Source organism: Cucurbita pepo, chromosome LG07 (assembly GCF_002806865.2).
Source record: "Cucurbita pepo subsp. pepo cultivar mu-cu-16 chromosome LG07, ASM280686v2, whole genome shotgun sequence".
NCBI classification, from domain to species: Eukaryota; Viridiplantae; Streptophyta; class Magnoliopsida; order Cucurbitales; family Cucurbitaceae; genus Cucurbita; species Cucurbita pepo.
In genome coordinates this window covers 2,680,706-2,696,793 of record NC_036644.1, presented here as the reverse complement: position 1 = coordinate 2,696,793, position 16,088 = coordinate 2,680,706, and the positions used below count along the sequence as shown (strand labels likewise).

At 33.4% G+C, this 16,088-nt stretch overlaps 3 protein-coding genes across 3 annotated transcripts; all 3 read right to left on the bottom strand.

Moving 5' to 3' along the window:
• Window positions 1–3,504: 3,504 nt before the first annotated feature.
• Window positions 3,505–5,719, bottom strand: LOC111798055 (isoflavone reductase homolog TP7-like). Its single transcript, XM_023681008.1, has 5 exons — window positions 5,459–5,719; window positions 5,223–5,357; window positions 4,303–4,540; window positions 4,014–4,217; window positions 3,505–3,940 (listed from the first exon to the last, which is right to left on the bottom strand). The coding sequence occupies exons 1-5, from the start codon at window positions 5,639–5,641 to the stop codon at window positions 3,774–3,776; spliced, it is 927 nt and encodes a 308-aa protein (XP_023536776.1). The 5' UTR covers window positions 5,642–5,719; the 3' UTR covers window positions 3,505–3,773.
• A 3,293-nt stretch (window positions 5,720–9,012) lies between these two features.
• On the bottom strand, window positions 9,013–9,821 carry LOC111798054. The gene is made up of 3 exons (XM_023681007.1): window positions 9,709–9,821; window positions 9,386–9,626; window positions 9,013–9,276 (listed from the first exon to the last, which is right to left on the bottom strand). Exons 1-3 carry the CDS (start codon window positions 9,758–9,760, stop codon window positions 9,171–9,173), a joined length of 399 nt encoding a protein of 132 aa, XP_023536775.1. The 5' UTR covers window positions 9,761–9,821; the 3' UTR covers window positions 9,013–9,170.
• A 1,059-nt stretch (window positions 9,822–10,880) lies between these two features.
• LOC111798053 (putative pectinesterase 11) lies at window positions 10,881–13,599 on the bottom strand. Its single transcript, XM_023681006.1, has 4 exons — window positions 12,951–13,599; window positions 11,978–12,166; window positions 11,651–11,886; window positions 10,881–11,166 (listed from the first exon to the last, which is right to left on the bottom strand). Exons 1-4 carry the CDS (start codon window positions 13,323–13,325, stop codon window positions 10,977–10,979), a joined length of 990 nt encoding a protein of 329 aa, XP_023536774.1. The 5' UTR covers window positions 13,326–13,599; the 3' UTR covers window positions 10,881–10,976.
• Between the last annotated feature and the right edge of the window lie 2,489 nt (window positions 13,600–16,088).

The following is a 16,088-nucleotide window of genomic DNA, read 5'->3' as shown; positions in this document are numbered from 1 at the left end:
TTTTTTTTTTTTTTTTTTTTTTTTTTTTTTTTTTTTTTTTTTTTTTTCTTTTCTGATGGGAAAAAAAATGAAAATATCCAATTAATATTTGTTGGGTTCGGTTAAAAGATACAATCGTGTGCTCTTTCGACATCCTACACGGTAAAGAAGATTCATGAATTACCTTTTTCGTTTACTTTAATCGTTTATGTTCTTTCGAGCATAACTGATCAAGTTATGCATATATATAGGCTCATTCTCCAATGACGGGATGCCAAGACGAGAAAACAAGCAATCAATCAAATAAGAACACCTCTAATGATGTAGCGATGTCGAGAGGACATAAACCATTCCTCCAAGGAAAAAAAACAGGTAGATATTTTCTAGTTTTTCTGACCACATGAAATAGAAGTGTTCGAAGCAAAATGTTGTCGAATTAGACCACGAATTAAAAATGTCTAGAAAAGCTCTATTGCGATTTTGCGAGGTAATCCACATCAATGTAATGCAAGTGAGGGACCTAGAATAATCGACCCATTTGCCAAGCAGAGAAAATAAGGTATAATTCAACGGTATAATTCAACTGGGTAGATATTTTCTAGTTTTTCACCACAAATGGAATAGCAGAGTACGAACATAAAATCTATATTTTAGAAGAAAACAAGGTATAATTCAACTGGGTAGATATTTTCTAGTTTTTCACGCCTCGTGGAATAGAAGAGTTCGAGCATAAAATTTAAAAATTATGCATCATATTGAATCAACGATTGCTGTTTCAATTTTGTAATAAGAACGTCCAACATTTTTTTAAAAAGAAATAAAAATTATTGAACATATTTAATTTCCACTTGTAGCTAAAAGAAAAAAACCATAGAAGTAGTGATAACAACCTTCCCAACAAGTATTTCTCAACTACTTGAGTTCTCTAATTATAAATTTAAAATAAAAAATAATTGAATTTGTAATAATAAATAAATAAATAAATAAATAAATAAATAAATAAATAAATAAATAAATAAATGGTTACATTAACATGGCCAGCTAATATTATTAGGGACTTCCATTGCCTCTACCAACTCCATAATACCTTTCCCTTTTGGCTTTAAATCAACACATTATTATTATTATTATTATTATTATTATTATTATTATTATTATTATTATTATTATTCCCTTAACCCATCGTTGCCTCTCTCTTGCCTTTCTCCCTTCAACAAATGACCCCTCGAGCCTATGTTTTAATCTTCTTCTTCTGGTCTCTCCTCACCGTTATCACTCCCGCCCTCGTTTTCCTCTCCGAGAGTTCAAAAACGTCGTCCCTCTCGTCCCAATCTCCAGGTAAACGCTCATCTAATGTTTTATTCATTAAATTCTCCCCCGTTTTTCATCTATTTCGTTTAATGTGAGATCCACATTAGTTGGAGAGGAAACGAAACATTCCTTATAAAGGTGTGGAAACCTCTCCCCAATAGACACGTTTTGAAATCGTGAGGTTGATGACAATATATAACGGGTCAAAACGGAAAATATCTGCTAGCAGAGGGAAACGAAGCATTCCTTACAAGGGTGTGGAAACCTCTCCCCAATAGACACGTTTTAAAATCGTGAGGTTGATGGCAAAATATAACGGGGCAAAACAGAAAATATCTGCTAGCAGAGGTAAACGAAGTATTCCTTACCAGGGTGTGGAAACCTCTCCCCAATAAACAAGTTTTAAAATCGTGAGGCTGACGCCAATACGTAACCGGCCAAAACAGAACAAAAAAAAAAAAAATCTATTAACAGAGGGAATCGAAGCATTTCTTACAAGGGTGTGAAAACCTCTCCTCAATAGACACGTTTTAAAATCGTGAGGCTGACAGCAATACGTAACGGGCCAAAACAAAAAATATCTCATAGCAGAAGGAAACAAAAGCATTCCTTACGAGGGTGTGAAAACCTCTCCTTAATAGACAAGTTTTAAAATCGTGAGGCTGACGATAATAAGCGACGGACAAAATGGACAATATCCGCTAGCGGTGAGAAACAGAAACTAAATTTTGTGGTTATTTTGTGTTTGGCAGATGGGAAAATCGGAGGGATTCAAATGAGTAGAAAAATTGTGGGATTGACCAGAAAATATGAGACGTTGAAAGTTTTGGCAGAAGAACAGCCCTCACCGGCGGCGATCCCAACACCAATTACAGCACCGGCGCCGTCGCCTTCGCCGTCGCCATCGATTGCTCTGGCTCCGGGAACCGCCGTGCCGTCACGGAGGTTCATGGCTGGTGCTGGAAAGGTCATAGTGACGACGTTGAAGGGTCTGAGTATTGTATGATTTAAAAATAAATAAAAATTAAATATTATTTATTTGGAAAATACAAAACATTTTAACCCTTTTGGTAAATAAAAAAATGGAAAATCGAAATTATTTGTAAATATCTTTTCTTTTAAGCAAAAAATAAATTTAATAATTTTTTATTTACTGCTTCGTTTTTTTTTTTAGTTGACTTGTTTATTAATATATAAAATTCAATTAATATAATATTTTCTATAATTTAAATATATAATTAAAATATATAGCCAACCTAACTATATAATATTCATAATTCATATAATGAATTTTTGTCTCCTCAATTATTTTTAACTAATATTTCTTTTTAATAATGTATTTTTTTATATTGTTTATATTATATCAACATTTGTTAATTAAATATCATGCGGTGATTTAATTATTGGTATGTACAAAATAGTATTATAAATTTTATGATTAAATAAAATATCTCGTCTTTCAAACCGATTGTCGATCTAATAATTTTAGATGAACTCACTGTTCTATACGTCTTTGAAGAAACTAATAATCGTTTTGGTCATAAAAGTGAGTCTAAAATCCGAATTGAGTTTAAGAGGAACGATATGAAGTAAGATGCATACCACAAAAATGGTGGATGAGAAGATCGAGCACGGATAAAAGAGCAGCTAGCCCCCTTGGTTGGTTGGGGTCGGTCATACTTCTTAAGTCTCATGCTCCTATAAGGCTTTTAGAGACTCCACCTATTGTAATAAAAAAGAAGTGCAGCCTATTCGTCATGTTCAACCTTTCAGTTGTAAGTTGGCTAACGGTCATTGTAGGATTGATGGTCATGAAATTTACGACCTTTCAATTAATAATAGGTCATTATAAGGTTTATTTTCAAAACTATAAGTCGTCATTCATTTTGTTTCTTTATCTTTTAGTATAAAGATTTTCGAGATTAAAATGAAAGTTGTATATTATGCTTCTTAATCACGAAAGTTACTTTGTCTTTCTTATGTTTAGAGTCGCATGCTAGAGTCATCTAAGTATCTTGATCAAGTTCTCTCGTGCAATGATTCGAATCACAAGTTTAGAAACATGTTTTCTTTACCTTCGGTTTTGATCACACGCTAATCCGTTCCAAACGTTCCAAACTTTCTCTTGAAGTAATTCCTTATCGTTTAGAACCCAAATAGAAGCCATTATATGGTTCAAAATTGTGAGGAAAAATGAAGAACACCACTGGTTGATTGAAGGTGGAAAAGCTCCATCAATGGCAGAAGAATGACATTGAGGCGCCATTTATTAAGCCAGTGAGCCAAAATCCTCACATTTGTGGAAGTAAAAACTATCATTCATCATCAAACACATAACATATAGAACAACAGCAGCCAAGAAACCAAAAACGAATCAAACATAACACTGTTCAGCAAAGGAAAGAAGAAACAAATGGTATGCATAATGATTCATTACTGATACACCCACAAAACTGAGGAAGAAAGGCAGCCCCAAGTTTCCTTCAAACAAATCGAGAGAGATACTCATCCACAGTGGTGTACCTGACTTCTGGGTACAGCGCCGACGCCTCCACTCCAAATGATGCCTCAATCTCGAAGTTCGTCTGATCTCCCTTTACAAACACCGAGTGGTTCAACGCCAATATCACATTTAATGGAAGTGGAGCCTCTGATGAACACCAATCATCAAGCATTAAGCATATGGATTACGGTAAATTTAATTGGTTGTAAAGGAAACTGACCTTGAATGTCCTTGAGGATTTGGTCCTCTGGAACGTAGATCTTTTCCAATACTTTGTCGATCTTTTTCTCCCACAGTGCGACAAGATCATTGAAAGAGTAAGTGTTTTTGGGCGGCCTGATGTAGAGGATTTTGTTTTCAGTTTTTGGATCGTCCACGGCTTTGATAGTGTAAGTACCAATATCTTCCTCCAAGTTAAAAATCACTACATGTGTGGATGAACTTCTCATTATACAGAGTGTTTTCACAAAAATTTGAAGGAGCTATCTAAATTTATGAGAGTGGCTAACCTTTGGGGAGTCCGTCGCCAGGGATGACGACTTTGTCTCTAGGAGGCGCGGTGAGTCCCGGCTGCGACAGATTGGGTAGAAAGTAGCCATTGAAATAGTTGGAGGACACATAAGTGTAGGGAATCCCTTCACGCTCAATTGCCCTACGGATTTGAGCCTTGACTGCCAATACAGATTTTGCTGGCTCAACTGCGTGGAGTCGATCCACATCCATCCCGAACTCCGAAGGAAAAAACCTCTGCCGCGTTAATTATAAACATCAAATACGATACAATATGCAGAGTATGAAGATTCAACTTAACTACCTATTGATAATTTATTAAGCACGAAATTGATAGTTCGAATTCCTATACACTTTCAAGAACTAATGAAACACAAATTTCGAAATCTACGAACATATACACTTTCAAGCGTTAATTATAAACATCAAATACGATACAACATGCAGAGTATGAAGATTCAACTTAATATCAAGCACGAAACTGATAGTTTTCGAATTCCTATACACTTTCAAGAACTAATGAAACACAAATTTTGAAATCTACGAACATATACACTTTCAAGCGTTAATTATAAACATCAAATACGATACAACATGCAGAGTATGAAGATTCAACTTAATATCAAGCACGAAACTGATAGTTTTCGAATTCCTATACACTTTCAAGAACTAATGAAACACAAATTTTGAAATCTACGAACATATACACTTTCAAGCGTTAATTATAAACATCAAATACGATACAATATGCAGAGTATGAAGATTCAACTTAATATCAAGCACGAAACTGATAGTTCGAATTCCTATACACTTTCAAGAACTAATGAAACACAAATTTCGAAATCTACGAACATATTAGATCTATTGGATAGGTAGTTATAATTGTTTTTTGTATACTCTCGGATCAAAACTTGAGTACCTTGACATTGCCGGCCTCTTTGATTGCAGCAACGATCTTGATTTGATCCGCCAATTGCATTTGGCCAAGCGTTGAAATCACGACATCCACCTCCTTAATCGCCTTCACCAAACTTTCATGATCATAAAGATCTCCCTGCACCATTTCCAAATCTCCAATTTCAACAACTTACGCAACACTACAAAAATTTCATATCAATAACAAAAATTAAAAGCGAGAGATCATTTCGAAATTACAGTGATCAATTTGACTCCCAAGTTCTTGAAGTTCTCGACGAGCTTTGCTTTTACAGGATCCGCAACGGTGCTCTCTCTGATCAGAGCAAAAGTAGGATGGCCAGCTTTGGCGCTCGCTTCCACCACGAACTTTCCGATGTAGCCAGTGCCTCCGATGATCAGAACTTTGCTTTTCTCCGCCATTGACGATGCGATGGTTGCCTCTGTCGCTTCAAAAATACTCTCGCAGAAGAGGCGCGACTCTTATTGCCGGATATCAATGGATTTATCACCATTTTTGAACGGTATTTATTTGCAGATTTGAATCATTGAAATTACCATTATAACCCTCCACATTTAAAAAAATAATAATAAAATAAAAATATTAGAATTTATATTTATAGAATCCGTTAATTTTTTAAAAAAAATTTAAGTTTTATAAACAAAAAATAAAATAAAATAAATTTTATTATAAAAAAGACGAAATTACCCCGCACGGTGGTTGCTGGCGTTGGCTCGATGACTTTGTTTGACAGCAAACGGTTGGGTAAACGGTCATTTTAGCTTTAAAATTTCTCTTCACTTTACAACTAATTCAATTAAAACGAATTGTACTTCTATTTTTTTTGTCTCCTAAATATATTTTTATTTTAATATTTGAATATTAAAAAAAAAAAACAATTAATCTTATATTTTCAATTTACCCACTCACCCTTTTTGTAAAATGTCAATTATACCCTTTTTCATTATTTCGAGGATAAACGTGCATGAATATATGATGATGGAGGTTTTTACAGTAGCTCGGGAATTCCTACACGATTCTCCAAGACTTACTCTCATGTATTTTACTGTAATCCTACGAGTGAATACTCAACTTTTTTTTACGCTCCATAATTGATTCTGAACCGATCCTTTTGGTAATGTAAGATCAGACATATGTGGCGGAGAAAGAAAGAAAATAAATATTGATTAAAAGAAAAATAAAACCATCATTGTAGAGTAAAGAAGAAGATAAGATGACCATTCATGCCCAAATTTATTAACAATTTTCCTTTTTAAAGGGATAATTTCTCTTTTGAAATTCTTCCCTTTTTGTGTAATTTTTAATAATTTTTTATTTTTTTTATGGCTGTTACAATTATTTTTTAGAGAGAANCCAAAAAGGTAAAAAAAAATAACTAAGATGAATAAGTAAAAAAAAAAATGATATTTTTGTAAAGGAAACTAAGATGGACAAGAGTACGACAACAAAAGGCACTAATGAATGGAAGCCCACTAAGAAGCATTAGCGGGCCAGGGCTTTCGAAAGTTGGGCCCACGAGGCCCATTTTTAATTTCTAAAGCGTGGGTTTACATGTTTAAATAAAGTCCAACAAGTGGGCCCCACCATTTCCCCATATTTATATATATATATATATATCTGTGTGTGTATATATATATATATGTGAATAAATCTGATCATCATTTAATATTATATTTCTTAAAAAATTATTTTATTTCTCTAAAATTTCATCTTTTAAGAAAATATTTTATAATTTTTTTTATTTAAAAAAAAAAAAATTGACTTGTTGTTTAAAATGTAGTTTAAAATTAGATAAAAATAAAAATAATAAAATACATAAATGGAATTAAAATTTATAACGTTAAATTTTAAAAATTAAATAAATATCATATCTCTCATTTGGCTCGATTTTAATAATATTTAACAATATTTTACTATGTTATAATTTAAGTTTTATGACATCACTTCTTGAACGGGAGCTAAGAAGGTCAATAAATTTTGAGCATTAATAAAGACGAGTCAATAATTGAAGTAATAAAAGCCAAGGTGAATGAGTAGAATGTGAAGAGATTGAATCACGTTCGAGGGACCTATTTAGGAAACAGACCAACGTGAGTATAGCCATAGACTAAGGGCATGCATGTAACCCTCGACTTGACCTCGACTCCTTAACTTAGTGGACCAGAGGGATTTGAGCTTTAACCAGTGCTGGTCTAAATTTGTTGGGTCCTTTTTTTCTATTATTAGTTAGATTTATAATTTTTCTTATATTTGCAAAATACTTAATTTGTTTAATTTCTTACGTAACACGGTAAATTAAACTATTAAAAATTGATAATTATATATTAGCAAAAATATTACTTCGAAATAAATAAAAAATGATTCGAGTTAAATCCATAAAGCAATAAATTACACTTAATATTTCAAAATTCAAATTTCTTATGCAAAAAAAATTATTTCCATATAATTTAAAAAATTAATAGATTTAATACATTTTTAGGTATTTATATTTAATATAATTAGTTAATAAACCAAGATTAAAAATATATGAGGGGAAGATTGATATTATCATATTTTATATTTATTATCGCTAGAAAATATTAACGAATCAAATGAATTTTTTTTTCTGAATTTATTTATATTGAAATAATAATCTTTTTCATGCTCCAATTTTAGATTTATATCTATATCTATATATATATTATTATTAAAAATATGTCTAATAAATTCTTGACTTTTAATTTTGGTATGACATGATTTAAAATTCTAAATATTCTATTAATAAAAAAATATATTTTAAAAAATATTTGGACAAAATAGTCTTAAACATTATTTTTATTTTTAATATGAATATCATAACAGTTAATCCATTGAATTCCTATAATAGTATGGGGTTTCCAAAATTAAAATTTATTTCCTTCAAAACATTATTCTTTCAAAATAATTATGCAATCTATCTACTAATTATTATATTAGACAAAACTTAATAATTTTACCCATTAAACTCACTGTATTTATTTTTATTCAAACTATTAAAACTCGTTGATTTAAATAAATATTATTTAAATATATTCGCGCGAGATTAAAATTCAACCTGATAAGATGAACTTAGTTTAGACGGATCTCAAATGTTTTAATAATAAATATTAGTTTTACGGTTAGTAATATTTTCCGTTTTGACCATATAATTATCAGCCATTTATCTATTAACTGGAGGTTTTCACTCATTTACAAAAAAAAAAATGTTTGGTTCTCAACGTAGAATCTCAAAATTTACTCTCCTTAGGGACTTAGCATTCTTAGTGGCATACTGCTCAGTAGTGACAGACTTTGATTCTATTTATAACAATCCAACCCTACCGCTATCTATTTGTTTAGATGATTTAGATGAAATATCACAAAATATATATATATATATATATATTAATTAGGGAACTGCAAATCTAATAGATTAATAGGAAGCTAAGAAAATGATGACAAATTGGTATGAAAAACCATTACAAATATAAAGCATAAGTTAATGATCGTGTCCATTATGATAAATTTATAATAATTAGATTCATTAATAATTATTACAATTGATTAATCTCCATGTAAATGGATTATCAATCCATATTTGAAGTGTAATAATATTTTAAGAGTAAGGAAAGTAAAAAATGGACTGGAAAAAAGAAAAAGAAAAAAATTATGATGGAATAGCATGAATCTTAAACACAGAGATTATTGTGAATGGAAAAAAGAGAAGAAAACAGAGAGGAGAGAAATTGTAGCAGATATTATCACAGACTAAGCATGAAGAGAATTAAGAACTTCAAATTCCAGATTACAAACGAAAAACAGCACGACCTTGCAATCATTATACAACATATTTATAATCTATTAATTTTACGTAAATTACTGATTAACATATATTCACCGTAACCAAGCACCGACTCCATCGCTGAGATTCAACTAGAACGACGCCACGTCTGTGACGCCGTACTGAGACGCATACGCTTTTGCAGCGCCGTCGAGGACAGGCGGTTCGTTCAGAAAAGCAGAATTGCTCCTCCTCCACCTACACACAAACAGAAACAACCGCGCACATCTCCGTTTCTTAATTTCGTCCTTCGATTTCAATCCGCAAACGAGTAATTTAATTAATTAATACAACTACTTAAATTTACCAGCCATTTTTCTTCAACATCTCTAGGTTTTTCCTCTCCAAATCGCTTTCCGTAAATACTTCTTTCTCCGCCTTACCGATCGCCGCAGGAAACGAACTCGATCTCTTGTAGTCTATTCCGACCGTATCGCGATCCACCGGCATAGAAACCGCTCTGAGATGTTCTTCCTCCAATTTCCTCTTCGATTTCCAGTAGGCTTCGATTTCCTCCTTGGTAAGCGATCGATTCCTCTTGAACTTGACTGAAAATAAACAGTTATTACACAGATTATTACTTAACTAACATCATGAACGAAATGAACAAACGAAATTCATTAGGATTACCGGATTTAGGATCGAGAACAGGAGAGTTCCATCCGCCCATCAGAGAACCCATTTTGTGGTAATGAAGTTTTAGGTAGAGAGAAAAAAAGGAGGGAAAGAAAGGCGTTTAGATGAAGTTCCTTCCAAGGACTACTAGGCCTTTATATAGTGTTAACAAATGCGTGCTCCGTGTGGGCCCTTTTATTTATTTTTTATTTTTTAATTGTTTTAATTTGTGCTTATCTTTTTTAATAATAATAATAATAAAAATATTAAGTACGTGTGGAAAAATAGTATAGGAAGGAGATGCCACGTGTACATAAGTGGGACCCATTGGGAAGGATGATGCGGCGGGCATGATTAGGTGGTGTGAGATTTTGTCTTGTGGCGCATCAAAGTTACGGCGCGCTGCCGCTTTTGTTACATTCCAATTTTTGCCAGCCTGTCAATTGGAAGTAAAAAAAGGTAAATTATTTGAAAAAGTTAAGAAATTTGACTGTTAATTTTAAAGCAATAAATATTTTAGATATATTTTTTTTTACCATTTCAGATTTTACTGATGAATTTAATTAAATTCATTTTATAATATTAATAAATATAATATTTGACATTAATTATTAGGAGGCATACAAAACTATTTTGAAAATAATTTTTGTGAGTAATAATTATAAATTCTAAAAATAATAAATTATATATATATATATATATATATTATCCCTGGTTTGTTTGGTTGCCATAATTTGAAAACATGCCATTTTAGCCTTTGAATTTTGAAAAATAATTAGATAATTTAAATTAATAACAAAAAATTAAAATTTAGGGATTTTTTAAACTATTTTTCGACGGTAATAATTAATTTTACACGTTCTCATCCATGAAGGTTTTCATCAAAATAGCTGAAGCTTGAAAATGACAACATTATAGAATACAATTCAAATATCTCCGTCCACTACCCATGTTTGGGGGGTGTTTTGTTTTTCATTTGGGCATGCATATGCCATGATGACACTACGAGCAAATTAGGTGTAAGCCAATATAGGAGGACAAATCTTAGAATACATTATCTTCGGAATAGAATTTCAATTTCGAAATTATATGGTTACACTATAACCAGACAACAACACGAACGTCGAATAAAGACAATGAATTAATAAATACCGATCGATATAGAGAATTTGTGAGAAGAAGATTGGAAAGAATCGTGGAGTAGTATTTATTGATTTATGAGAGTTCTAGATACAAGTGTATAAACAATGAATATAGGGATAGAATTGTAATTACAGACTCTTTTAGGGTTTGGAAGCGAAGGCTCTCTTGAAATTGGTGGGCAAAGGCCTGAGCCAATGTGCTGCGCCAATGAAGGTTTTGGAGAAGAATGGTGCAGCTTCTTGGGTGGTCATGTTGGTAAATGACCATGGTACCCTTCTGGATGGATTGGCTCCTTTTCCGTAACATCTGTATTGTCCATAGTACACAGTGCTGCCAATGCATTTTCAAATATTTAATTAATTTTAAAATATTAATGGATTTATTAAATATTAATAATGTAGGCTAATTTAGGGAATGATCATGAGTTTATAAACAAATAATACTCTCTCCATTGGAACGAGGTCTTTTGGTAAGCCCAAAACAGACGCATGTGAGCTTATGCTCAAAGTAGACAATATCGTTTGTGGAGAGTAAACTTAGTCGTGCTAATAGATTGGTAAATCTTCAAATGTCGAACAAAGGACTCCAAAAAGAAAAAGAAGTATTGATAAATCCTCAAATGTCGAACAAATGACTCTAAAAAGGAGTCAAGACTCCTCGAAGGTACGAAGGCAATCAAAAGGTACGAAGAAAGTCAAAAAATGACTAAGACTCCATAGGAGTCGAGCCTCGATTAAGGGAACGTGTTAGATAATGAAAGTTTCACGCTCGAAATAATCATGAGTTAAATTTAAAAGGAGGAAAGAATAGAAACCTCTGTTTGGATGGGTCTTGCCAGTTATCCCAACCCTCGGGGAGAATAACATCAGACATGTAAGTGAATCCAAACACGACCCTAGAGAACGCCCCCCACGGCCGACCCAGAACGGCGGAGTTGATTCCGGTGATCTTGCACCCCATAAACACGAACCCAGTGTTCTCCGACGGCGACTCTCTCCGTTGAGCCGTGATGGTCCCGACGGAGTCCGACACCGAATGCAGATGGCAATTCTGCAAAAGCCCAAACTCAAATGGGTCAATAAGCTTTATTGGCCCAATAGGCCCAATAGGCCCAACTCACAGAGAAGGAAAGAAAATGAACCTCGAAAAGTGAAGCCCCGTTTCCGCAGATGAAGTCGGTGGCTCCTTCTATGTAACAGCTTTTGTAGTAATGGCGGCCGATGTCGTCTAGCAGAGTGTCTTGGTGACCCAGAAATCTGCAGGCGGTAAATGAAACTCGGTCTCCGGATACCCGTAACGCCACCGCTTGGGCACCCGCCCCGAACCCGTTCTGAAAAAATAGTATAAATATATATATATATATATAAAAAAATCTTACAAATTTAAAATAAAAATTATTTAAGTGAATAAAAATTCAAAATCCATTGGATAATATTTTATTTTTTATTTTTATACTTTATCTTATTAGGAAATAAAATAATATTAAAAGATTTGAAATAATAAGGACAGAATAGATTAATACCCAACTAACTTCCTTTTTAAGATAAAAAATATATAATTATATAAGTAAAGTGTTACTAAACATGAACATGAACATAAAAATAAAAATAAAAATTCATACAGAATTGAAATTTAATTTCTATAACTGAGTTAAAATTGTCATTGTTAGAGGATAAAAGTTACTAGAGATGATCTTAAGTTTATAAGAAATGAATATTCTCACAGGAGTTTATAAGAAATGAATACTCTCTCTATTAGTATGAATGGAAAGTCCAGAGACATGAGAGTTTATGCTAAAGGTCGACATCTCTAACAAAAATTATTTAAAATTTAAATTAATAAAGATTAATTATGACATTTAAAGATTTATAACTTTATTGAGGATTAAATTTATAATTTAACTAATTTGGGGGAAAATCTCAGTGGTTCATGCAAGCGTTTCAAAAACATTAGCTAAATTACAAAAACTGAAAAGAAGATTTCACAAAAGCTGCAAAACGAGAATAATCTTCGTCAAACGAAGCCATGGAAATCGTACTGTTCGAAGTTAAATGAATAAAAAACAGATAAAATCAAATCAAAACAAAAGTTCTTGTTCCTTAGAAATTAAGAACCTGAATCGTGAGGTATCGTCCAACGAAATCAGAGGCCAAAACCGCAAGAGTTGCAGAATTATATGTATTTCTGCTATCATTCCAAGTAATGATAGTATCAGACGATCTTCTTCCACTGATCGTAATGTACGGTTTATTCGCTGGTACAGTCACCTTCTCTCTGTAAATCCCTGGCTTCACAGCAATAAACACTTCCTCCAAATTATTTTCAGGCACCGCATCAATCGCGTTTTGAATCTTCGTAAAATTTCCTCTACCGGATTGATCGACAGTGATCAGAATCGCCGTTTTCGCCATCGCAGCTGTAAACTCCGCCACGAGCACACAAATCACAATCGCTGTACAAGCCTGCAAGAAACCGCGCGAACTAGACATTTTCGTAGGATTTTGAAATCAACAGATTTCGATTCGGAAGTGAAGAGAAAAGAAATAAAAACTCGTAGATGATTTCGATTTCAATGATGATTGATGAACTACGAACAATCGTTGGAGCGTTCTTATAGGTGATTGAAGAACGCGTTGCTTGACGTTGATGGAAGCTGCGGCGCCGGCGGAGTGAGATTTTGACAATGAACTTGAGGGCGACGCAAATGGAAGTAAGAGTTTTAAAAACAGAGAGGGAAAGAAAAAAAAAGAAGAGGAAGAGTGAGTTTGTGGCATTTGTTTGAAAATTTGTAAAATATTAAAGGGTAAAATGGTAAAACACATGTGATTCTTGAGGGGTTGAAAACGCACTCAATGTGACGTACACGATTCTCTCGATTAACCACAATGCCATTCCATACCTGCTTCAGTTATTCATTGTTTTCCCCTTTTAGGTTAATTTGGTAATTAGCAACGTTTGTTTCATGCACATAATAGCCAAAAGTACCGAGGTAGATATCTCGTTTCAGTGTCGTGTTACATCCAACGAGTCAACGTTTTAGACCGATGTGGGTGTGGCTCTAAGCAAGAACGGAGTACGTTCCACAAAAACCGTTATTTTGCTGGTGATAGACACGTAGGTTGACTCAGCTAGATACTAAAGTTACGTGTCATGTTAGAAAGATGGTGAGGTCAGCTTTTCTCGTGCACTCTCCTCGACCCATCTAGCTGAACCTAGAGCATATAGTCTACTGCGAGAGACGGGTGAAATAGTCGGTCTTTAAAATTTGATATTACAAGAAATTACAATTTTTATAATTAAATATTCTTTTAAATATGGTAATTAGTTATTTATTTATTTATTATTTAACAAAGGGGGTTATTTATTATTTAAAAAATCAATTATAATTTACTTAGCTGGCCATTCTTAAAAAATACTTCTTTGAAGAACTGCCAAATCCACTTTAAATATTGTGATTATGGTATAACAAGAAGATTATGCTAAAATTCACATTTTTTTTAATGTGTATTTTTAAATTATTTATTTAAAATATTTAAATAAAAATCAATATTAATTAAATTAGGGGACAATTTTCCAAATTAAAAAAATTAAATTTATCTAAAATCTATAAGGTATTTAAAAAATGAATAAATTATTTGTAATTAAATTAATTAGCGATTAATTAAATAGGATTAGGAAGGTAAAAAAGGGATTTAGACTGAAAATTGAGTCAAACAATAGCAACATCTTGACTTTATGATTTAATTTAATGATTTAATGTCTTAAGTCATCCTTAAATTTCGCTGTCGCTATGTCATCCGCCGGCGCCTCTTGCTTGCAATGCTAATTTTGGGCTTAAGTAGTTGGGCTCATGGGCCTGTTTCTTAAGCCCAATTATGGCCCACTAATGAGAGCTAATAATACGACAATAATGCTTTGCCCCTCGTACACCGAGACCGGGGCAGGGGCAGGCTTATTCGTTTAAGCTCCTTGGCACGACTTGCACCTGTTATGGTTTAGGCATCAGATGAGGCACGAATGCTCCCCCGACACAAAAAGTTTGTGAACACGTCCATGAGTCGTTTGATGTTTAGGCATCGACAATAATCATTCCGTAGGTTCACCTACGGAAACCTTGTTACGACTTCTTCTTGATCTAAATGATAAGGTTCAGTGGACTTCTCGCGACATCGCAGGCAGCGAACCGCTCATGTCGCCACGATTCGAACACTTCACCAGACCGTTCAATCGATAGGAGCGACGAGTGGTGTGTACAAAGAGCAGGGACATAGTCAACACGAGCTGATGACTCGCACTTACTAGGAATTTCTCGTCGAAGACCAACAATTGCAATGATCTATCCCCATCACGGTGAAATTTCAAAGATTACCCGGGCCTATCGACCAAGGCTATAGACTCGTTGAATACATTAGTGTAGCGCGGGTGCGGCCCAAAACATCTAAAGGCATCACAGACCTGTTATTGCCTCAAACTTCTTTGGCCTAAACAGCCGCAGAGGGATTCTTTCGCATAGCTAGTTAGCAGGCTGAGGTCTCGTCCGTTAACGGAATTAACCAGAAAAATTGCTCCACCCACTAAGAATGGTCATGCACCACTGCCCATAAAATCAAGAAAGAGCTCTCAGTCTGTCAATCTTTACTATGTCTGGACCTAGTAAGTTTTCTCGTGTTGAGTCAAATTAAGCCGCACGCTCCACTCCTGATGGTGCCCTTCGATCAATTCCTTTAAGTTTCAGCTTTGCGACCGTGCTCCCCTCGGAATCCAAAGACTTTAATTTCTCATAAGGTGCTGGCGTAGTCCTTATAGCAACATCCACCAATTCCTAGTCGGTATCGTTTATGGTTGAGACTAGGATGGTATCTGATCATCTTCGAGCCCCAACTTTAGTACCATTTTTTCCTTTTTTTTTTTTTTTTTTTTTTTTTTTTTTTTAATAACTTTTATATTTATTAAGTTTATTAATTTTTTTTATATAATTATTAATTAAGAATTAACTGTTTAAGGTCAGTTTAGTGTAATAGATTTAACTTAATTTAATTTAATTTAGTTTTATTATTATTATTATTATTTTAAGTTCTAACTTCCAATTTTCTTAAACTAATAGCTTTGATGGATTGAAATTCTTAGCGGGATAGTGAACAAAATATGAACTGATTCTTGTGGAAGATCTGGGTTTAGAACAATCAAAGCTTCATACATTTTGAATTTTTTCGCACGCAGGTTTCATTTTCTTCACACATCGTAAGAAAAAA

What these genes read in the sequence shown, in the direction of transcription:
- LOC111798055 (XM_023681008.1), bottom strand. Translation starts at nt 5,641, where the DNA reads ATGGCGGAGAAAAGCAAAGTTCTGATCATCGGAGGCACTGGCTACATC. An exon ending in TGGGAGTCAAATTGATCACT is followed by an intron (nt 5,358 to 5,458) that starts GTAATTTCGAAA and finishes GAAATGGTGCAG; the next exon opens with GGAGATCTTTATGATCATGA. An exon ending in AATCCTCAAGGACATTCAAG is followed by an intron (nt 3,941 to 4,013) that starts GTCAGTTTCCTT and finishes GGTGTTCATCAG; the next exon opens with AGGCTCCACTTCCATTAAAT.
- LOC111798054 (XM_023681007.1), bottom strand. Translation starts at nt 9,760, where the DNA reads ATGGGTTCTCTGATGGGCGGATGGAACTCTCCTGTTCTCGATCCTAAA. An exon ending in TGTTCTCGATCCTAAATCCG is followed by an intron (nt 9,627 to 9,708) that starts GTAATCCTAATG and finishes GTTTATTTTCAG; the next exon opens with TCAAGTTCAAGAGGAATCGA. An exon ending in ATGTTGAAGAAAAATGGCTG is followed by an intron (nt 9,277 to 9,385) that starts GTAAATTTAAGT and finishes GTTTGTGTGTAG; the next exon opens with GTGGAGGAGGAGCAATTCTG.
- LOC111798053 (XM_023681006.1), bottom strand. Translation starts at nt 13,325, where the DNA reads ATGTCTAGTTCGCGCGGTTTCTTGCAGGCTTGTACAGCGATTGTGATT. An exon ending in GACGATACCTCACGATTCAG is followed by an intron (nt 12,167 to 12,950) that starts GTTCTTAATTTC and finishes CTATTTTTTCAG; the next exon opens with AACGGGTTCGGGGCGGGTGC. An exon ending in ACGGGGCTTCACTTTTCGAG is followed by an intron (nt 11,887 to 11,977) that starts GTTCATTTTCTT and finishes GGGCTTTTGCAG; the next exon opens with AATTGCCATCTGCATTCGGT.